This window comes from Tetrao urogallus (genome assembly GCF_951394365.1).
Source record: "Tetrao urogallus genome assembly, chromosome: 4".
Classification (NCBI taxonomy): Eukaryota; Metazoa; Chordata; class Aves; order Galliformes; family Phasianidae; genus Tetrao; species Tetrao urogallus.
Window position 1 is genome coordinate 10,079,275 of NC_136817.1, and position 8,412 is coordinate 10,087,686.

An 8,412-nucleotide genomic window follows, 5' to 3' on the forward strand; every position below is an offset into this window, starting at 1 on the left:
GGCCTTCTTACTGTGCTAATACACCATCACATAAAGTTTTAAATAAAAAAGAAAAAAGAAAAAAAAGCATCACATCACTCATCATCATCACTGCAGAACATTTTAGACAAATTGTTTCCAGAAGACTGCTGACAAATCATTACCAATATAAACAACAGCCTGGCAGTCTCTTCTGGTTAAAAAAAAACACAAACAAATAGTTCTTTAAATGCCCAAGCAAACAGCATGCATTCATCTTTTCAGCACCCACAGCAAAATCACAACTTCTCATGTCTGACTCGTGGAGTCACACTCACGAGCTACCACTCCAATACTCACAAGGATGTCAGCAGCCTATCTGTATACAAGCTCAGCACCACTAACAAAAAGGAAAGCTTGCGAAGTCACATGCACAACTAGAAAGAATTTTTCAAAACAGGCATAGCAACATTCCGACAGCGAATGAAAGAAGTACTGCTCAAATGATTCTCCATCTTTAAAGCACACTGATGAGCCCTTCTTCTCTTTCCTCTAGCAGAAGGTGGACACGCAAATGAGCTCTGACCATAAGAGACCTGTTTGGTTTGTAAGACATTTTCACCCTGTTTCATACTCGTCTGTTGTCCATTAAACCAAATCTTTCTCAAGTTTAAACATTACTTTCTGGACTGTAGGAATAGTAACTCGTAACACTACACAGATAAGGTCTGCATTACAAGCTATTGTTTTTCTTAGACACTATACTGAATCATTTATTTTCTATCTTTTGAAGACAGTCCACGTGTGTATGTAATTAGCTTGCTCATTTGTTGTTACAGGAAGAGGTCATCCAATTACTTGTCTGAGAAACCTCCACCTAGAGCGACAACCTGAACTCTATGGCTAATACCATCAATCTTTTCATTTATGAGGCAACTATATTTGGTTTTATTTCATGAGACAGGTTAAAATAATAGCAAATATTATTAGTTATTTAGAAGTAACTATGAAGCTAAGCTTCCCATCCTAGAAATAACAGGATGCTTTTTTCAAAAGCATGAAGAACACCACCCTTGGAACTTTATGGAGGGTTCTGTACTATATGTGTTCACTCATGCAAACTAAAGCAAAATAAAACCTAAATACCTGATAAATATCTTCTCACATGGATTATACAGCAAAGGCTCTTATGGACACATATTATTACATTATGATAGGTAATGTAAAAAAAAATCAGTTTCCTCTGAAATCAAGATCTGTCTTCCTCAATACTTGTCTTTGTTGCTTTTCATTTTACAACCAAACTTCACGTAAGATTAATTTACTTGCCACATTTTCCTTCACACACAAGTGTTTGAACACCAGTTAAAGTGAGGCTGATGAAGTTCTGTCACTGATGACATTTAATAAGATAAAAGGCAAGCACATACATACAACAGCACATACTTTTCTTGTCTTCAAGTTGATGAAAGCACAATCTTCTAACATGACTATCTAGCTTGACCACTGTAGGATAAAATTGTAACAAAGGATAAAACTTTCATCCTCCTTCCTAGCTAACAAGTACGATTGAAACAGATAATCTTATAGATATCTTAATTTAAACGCGTACAGCTACTAGGTGTCTACTATGATACTGGTTCAAGGGGTCTAAATAACTGATGACCAACCAAAAGAAAACAAACAAAAGAAAACCAATCCTGTACCTTGCCTTCTAATCTAAATCAGACCAGAGTTAACCCTTGATTTCACAACCTTTTGTAACTTCAGCTGATAAGCTGAAGCTCCCTGAATCATTCTAAGATAGAACCACATTTATCAGTATAATCTACTAAGCACCATTTAAAATATTTTTGCATTGTAAAAATTTGCTGCTTTTCTCCTCCGAGACAAAAACCAAAACACCCCTTATAATCTAGATCGCTACATGTAAATATAGATGCATATACAATACAGCCAAAAAATATATTGCTTTTATTTCCACAGAGGCTAAGCTTACAGACTGTCCAAGTACAATAACTCACACGTAATATACCCAAATGATTAAGTTCCCCAAAACAAACCCTACCAAATTTAAACTGAAACAAAGCCAGGAAAGGTTTCACTAAAGGTTTCTAAGGAAAGAAATCATATGGCAGAGAAAATCCCAACAACTCTGGCTACTGACATACTGGAAAACACAAAGGGAAAGCACAAGATGAGACTGTGAGGAAAGAACCCGACTCATCTCAAGAATTCAGTTGCCAAAATTAAGGTTGCTGCCATGGTAGGAATTCACAGACCCCTACCTTGGAACTTTGGACCAACTCCAAAAAGAAAAAAATGTAACTGCAAGTCAGGTCTGGAAAATATTTACAACCTTCATGTTTGGAAAGGAAAATAAAAATACTGAAGATTTTCAAGTTGTCTCACAGAACCAGAGCCTGCCTCAGCAACAGTTCTGAAGGCAAAATGCAAGTGTATATTATTGAACATCAACATTAATTAGACATCAGAAGTATGGTAAGTAATCAGGGTACAAAAAAATTCCAATTAGATGCTTAAAGGATTCACACCACCGTGCTGTACTAATAGATTTCAGGACAAATAATAGGTCCAGAAAACAGTCTTGAATTTATTTGCCAAGCAAAAACATCATGTCAGAAGGCAAAAATGGCAAACGGAAGATCAGCGCAGAGACCTTTATGGCTCACATCAAGTGTTAAAGATGAAATAATGTCAGGGAATGTCTTGGGCCAACAAGCCTTCTGGTACAGAAACCTAAGCTACACCACACCAAGCAACGTTAAGAATTCTCATCTCAGGTGCTGCAGCCTTGCAAAGAGTGCCTTGTCTGTAAGAACCAGAGATAACAGAAGCATGAGACAAAAAACAACACACCTTCCAACAAAGCACCTGGGATTGAGTAGAAAGACTGGTGAGTCAATTCAGACAACTAGAACAAATTCAACACTTCGGCATCCAGATCCCTACAAGTGGAAGTCTACTACTGAAGAGTCGAACGTACCCACAGCAGATCCTATTAAGAAATCTCAGTAGAGACAGAGCACATCTGGTGCAACACAGAAATTCCACCAAATGGAAGACTTTCCACTGCACCAACCAAAACAGGCATGAAAAGCTAATGGACAGGTTGAACGGACAAGTAATTATACTAATAGCCTCAATTTTTATAACCACTGCATTTCAAGCATTAGAAAGCACATTTTCAACTGAAGTGCAAAAGTTTGACATATAAAACCCCAGCAGCTTGAGCTAATGAGTTTGTTAAAGCATGCACCACCTCCTAATCAGGTCAAACACTTATCTTAGGCATAAAAAGGTTTTTAAGTAATTTCTTCCTCAATTCTCTGACTTGAGAGCAAGATGAAAGTCTTCTCCCAATCTGAGCAACTGTACGTGATGCCCAAGAAGGCTGCACAAACGCACTGTTAGGACGCTGTCACAGTCTTAAAAACATCAGATTCGACATTATGGCATTATGGCATTAGTCAGCTGAGCTCAGAACTCCTTCCTGACTTTCCAATGCCAAAAATGTATGATAAACCGTTTTGCAAAAATAGCTGGTGAGAATGACAGTACTTCATCAATTTCTTTTATAGCCAGAAATCAGCAAATTTCCATCTGCTCTTTTCTGCTTCAGCATCTGAATCATCTTTGGCAACGTCTCATGGACTCACAAACTTGCACTGAATCTCACACACGCACTGTCTCAGCTGTAAGCATAAATGCCATATCTGCAAAATAATTCTTTCCTAAAAACACTTCTTTCAAAGAACAAGAATTTATTTGCCTTGGGATCTTCTAAGGGATCTTAAAATAACAACATTTAGAAGGAAATGAATTAGAATTTCATGTCTGTTTCATGTAGAAATTACATATGCAAAAGGAAAACAACAATTTCATAGAATGTATCATGCTCTGTAAACTGTGAATACACTGCTTTACTGTCAACTCCTAGTCTCACTAATTCCTTGTAATGTTGTCCCCAAGTAGCAGTCTTTGGTAAGCTTTACCAAGTTATAACTGAAAGCAGATACAGCAGTTTTTAACCTATGTGATGTATCAGAATGCAACATACACTAATAGAAAAAGTATAAGCCTTTTAGTTATTCATGGAGTTTATTGCATGTTCAAGATCCTTACATCCATCTAAGTCATACAGCATAGAGTGCTCAAATGATGCGAGAGGTCTGTGCTCACGTTCTCTCCAGCTGCCTCTGCATCAGCTGACACAAGCTGCCCTATTACACACTGGATCCTCTGAGAAGGAACTATCTCACACAGACCAAACCACCAACCTGAGCAGGGCAGGTAGCTGACAAACAGGAAATAGAGCAGTTATGAAGAAAAGAACCACCAGCATCTTTGAGAAATGGCTTTTTCCCCTGACAGCGAGCAAAAGCAAGATGACCTTCACTCAAGAGCTTCATGCAAACACAACATACAGGCTTATGTGCCTATCAAACACACTTACAGCACGAAAGTACATTTTTTTAGTCTAGTCTTTGGAAGAATTATGCAGTGATGCAAGACAAGGCAAGTTTGCAAGACAGCAATGACAAAATGACCAAAACTACTTAAAATAGAAATTGTGTCTCTTCCCCATTTTTCTTTTGCTAAAAATGGAAAAACCTAAATAGCCCTTGAGGAAAGGCATACTTACAAAGGAAAAATGCAGTGAAGTAACTGGTTCTGACAAAAACAGTCATTTAGAAGCATCCAGGACCTAATTTAATCTAAAATGGCTTCACATGATCTAGTAGAAAAGCTGTAGATCTTAAGCAAACCATTCATCAGACACATTTTGTTAGCAGAGATGACTTCTAGGGATTCATTAGACAATTAGGCACTGCCCTAATACAAACAAGATGATTGTCATGCTTCTAACAGGTTAAACTAACCTGTTGGTTAACTACTGAACTTGCAAAGAGTGCCTTGTCTGTAAGAACCAGTTAACTACTAAATTAAGTGTAAGAGTCTCTAATGTCCAAATGAGTAACGAAATTAGGCTCTCTCCTTTCTGCTAAGCTGTATAAACTGACGCCAACAGGAGAGACTCAATAGAGATGGGGCTGAGATTTCAGCCCTTCTCCAGAAGTTACTGATATTGTCTTTCCAGCAAAGGATTGCTGTGCTCACAGTAGATCCAAGAGAACAGGCAATGTGGGTACTGCTCCTTCTCAACATAAAGTCACAAGAATTACTTTCACTTGCTCCTAACGCTATACAAACTACTTGTTTTTCAGCTCAGATGTGTCTAAAGACCCAAAAGATCATTTTGTTTGGACTTTGCTATGGCAATAATAACACCCCTCTACTGGAGGGTGACAAGTAAATGATGAAAGACAGACAGACAGAGACACTAGCATCCACTGCAGTGACTGCCAGCCTTTAGGCACTTTTCCAGTCACAGCATCCAAGCACAGGAGAAGTCTGTACCCAACCTTCCCAAGCCACCACTTATGGGAAGGCACTCTACCTCTTCTTGTCAGCTACACCAACACATTGGCATTGCAGCGCAGCCTCAACTTGCATTCTGCAAAGTCTGAAACATCAACAGACAGAAGACAGAAATCATTACACTTAGCCCAGCTCAGACTGGTTAGTTCCACAGAAAACCTACATTTGAAGGGAATGCCAGAAAATCAATGTTTCTCATTGCTGAACCACGGTTTAAGTTACACACCAATGCCATCGCACGTCACCGAGCCCATATTCTCAACAACTAGAAAATCAATTATCATTCTAAGGTTTAAGACAAATGACTGGAAGAGTCAATAACAAAGGAAGACAAATCAGCAGAACTTAAATTGCAAGGAAAGAAAGGGTGACAAATGAACTTACATCGCCTTTTAAATAAACAAATTTTGATGACTCTCAGCCTCAGTGAGATCTTGCATTCAATGTTTCCAGCCAGCTTCAAGGATACATGTTCTGCTTTTTGTCAGAGCTGTTGTACCATGTTTTACACGTTAAAAGGCAGGTGTCTTTTTAGAGTGTTATCTGCACTGCCGCATCAGTAAAGAAAATTGAGAGGGGGGAAAAGATAAAAAGACCCTTTTTTCCTGTTTCTCTAATGTAGGCCTTATAACCTTCAAACTCTGTCACTAGAGAAACTACAGAACTTCCCAAAATACTATCCTAAATGCTATCGTTATTAGAAACCATGTACCCTGTTAATTGTTTCAGCCATTTTCTTTACTCTTGGAATCAGTTAGGAACCTCAGTACTTGGCGTTTAGCCACTCTCATCTGAGAAGAGTGGGCCACTGGTTTTCTTCACCTGTGTCAGCCCTCAACAGGCCATCCACAGCTATCAGAGCTACCAGCAAAGAATTCCAGTACTGATATTTCCAACAGAAACAACTCATCACAGGTTCCATTTCCTGCTGTGCCTACCAAGCTGGGAGCAGTCTGGATGCTCCACACTGCTTTATTTCTTCCTCGCTCACGCGCTCACCACTGCATCACAAATCCCTGCCTCTCACAAGTTGAGTACCGAGCGGGAAAAAAAGCACATAGATGGAATCGTTTCTATAGTCTGATCTCTTAAATGTTGTTGCCTTATCTGAGCTTCACAAAACAAGGATTTATGTATCCTATTCTCACTCAAAGGACAAACTCTTCCTAAGAGATCTCTCCATTTGTGGAGTGGTATCACCGATGGCACTACTGCACACACAGCTGCACGAAGGCAGAGATATACACTCTGCAAATAAGATGAAAACACAGAATTCTCAAAACATTTCTCCAATAACTGAGGAATATTTGGAAGGTTGTCTGGGTTTCTCATGAGATCTTTAATTCAAAGTTAAGAGAGGTATGAGAATGCCCACTCAAATCGCTTAGATAGAGGGAAGAGTCCCTTGGAGGCCAGTGGGTAAGCCGTGAGAGCCTGCAAGGAACCCCTCAACAAAAACAGCAGGGATGTAATCTTTCGAAGCAAAAAATATTCTAAATGGGTTTGTCAACACTGTGGACTTTCCTGTAACTTCAGGAATGAAAAACCAACAGAACACAGACAGCAAGAAAACAACGGACATTTAAAGCTGATGCGAAACATCTGCCCACCCCTTTCTCCGCAAGGATAAGGTGGACTTTGTTAACCTTCAACGCTAAGATCTCAAGGGCCTCCATACAAAAACAACACTTCACTGAGGCGTGTTAGCTGAGACTGCAAATTGTTTGCAAGTCCACAGAGCACTCAAGGGCTGAAGGAACGCTTAATCTGGTAAGCAAACACAGGACCTTGAATGCAGCCCGTGTGTTTATTTTGCTTAGCCTGCAGAGCCAGCATCAGTGTTAGCAGGGATGGGAAAGGCCACCTGCCTGCAGAGAGCACGCGTGCACATCTTCTGCCACATCAAGAGGGAGCGGTGCTAACGTCATCGGGCTGCTAACCTCCAGCTTTAGTAAAACGTATGTATGTTACCTGCAAATAATGGAAGGTTTTCACAGATGTGTACGCACGGTATTGTAGAGATCAATGCATGCGTGACTGCAGACACATTTCCAGCTGACAACGGCTAAAAACGAAGCACTCAGGACACAGGCTTCACAAGGACATCCCAGGGAAAGCAGAGAAGGCAAAACAAACCTGTTCGGATCGCACACGGCTGTGAATTACAGCCTGCTCGTATTTCCAGCAGCACGCCCCGGAGGCTCAAACCCCCAATCTTACCCCTGCAGGTCACACCCTCCCGTCGAGAGACATCAGGCACCGCCGACGGCTCACACAGCCTCAGCTTTCCGCGTGTAAACCCTAAGAGGAACCTGCGCGTTCCACGTCAAGCGCCTCAACGCCAAGAAACACCCGGCCACCCGCAGCGCCGCAGAGCGAACCGGGGCAGCTCCAACCCGCCCTTACCAGCCAGGCCCCCGCCGCCTCCATCGCCGCCGTGCCCCTTCCTGCGCTGCAGGATGAAGTAAGGGTTGGCCCGCTCCGTCACCCACAGCGCGTTGGCCAGCAGCACCTCCTCGGGGTTCACCCACATGCTCCCGGCGCGGACAAATGGCGGCCGCCCTGCCGCCCGCCTGCGGGGCGCGGGGACTCACGCACGCGGCGGCCGCATCAGACGCCACCGTACCCGGCCGCGGCCCACGGCACGGCCGGAGGGCGGAGGAGCGGCAGCCGCATGCCCCCGGCGCTGCGGCCGCTTAGTCTCGCGGCGCCGGCTGCGGAGGAGCAGCCACGGGCGGCGGCGCCCCCAGCAGCAGCAGCCGCAGCGCCGAAAACGACGGTGACATCAGCGGCGCCCGGCCCGCCCCGCGCACTGAAGCAGCCGCGCGCACGCCCCGCACCTGCGCGCCCCGTGCGGGAGGCCGCCGCGCGCCGGGGAGAGGGGCGGGACCGCTGCAGCGGCGCGAGCCGCCTGCAGGAGGCGCGGCGGCGACCGGCTGTGTTTGGCAGATCGCTGAGGGGGCGCGCACGGGCGCTTTTATGTGTATATAT

The 8,412-nt window shown here is 43.0% G+C and overlaps 1 protein-coding gene across 1 annotated transcript in view; it reads right to left on the reverse strand.

The window, feature by feature from the left end:
• TBC1D9 (TBC1 domain family member 9) overlaps window positions 1–7,954 on the reverse strand; it is a gene marked incomplete at both ends in the record, with an annotated part of 41,736 nt that extends 33,782 nt beyond the window's left edge. Inside the window, one exon of the mRNA XM_079534971.1 lies at window positions 7,828–7,954. Coding sequence (XP_079391097.1) covers window positions 7,828–7,954 — 127 coding nt within the window. The remainder of the gene's footprint in view (window positions 1–7,827) is intronic.
• Between the last annotated feature and the right edge of the window lie 458 nt (window positions 7,955–8,412).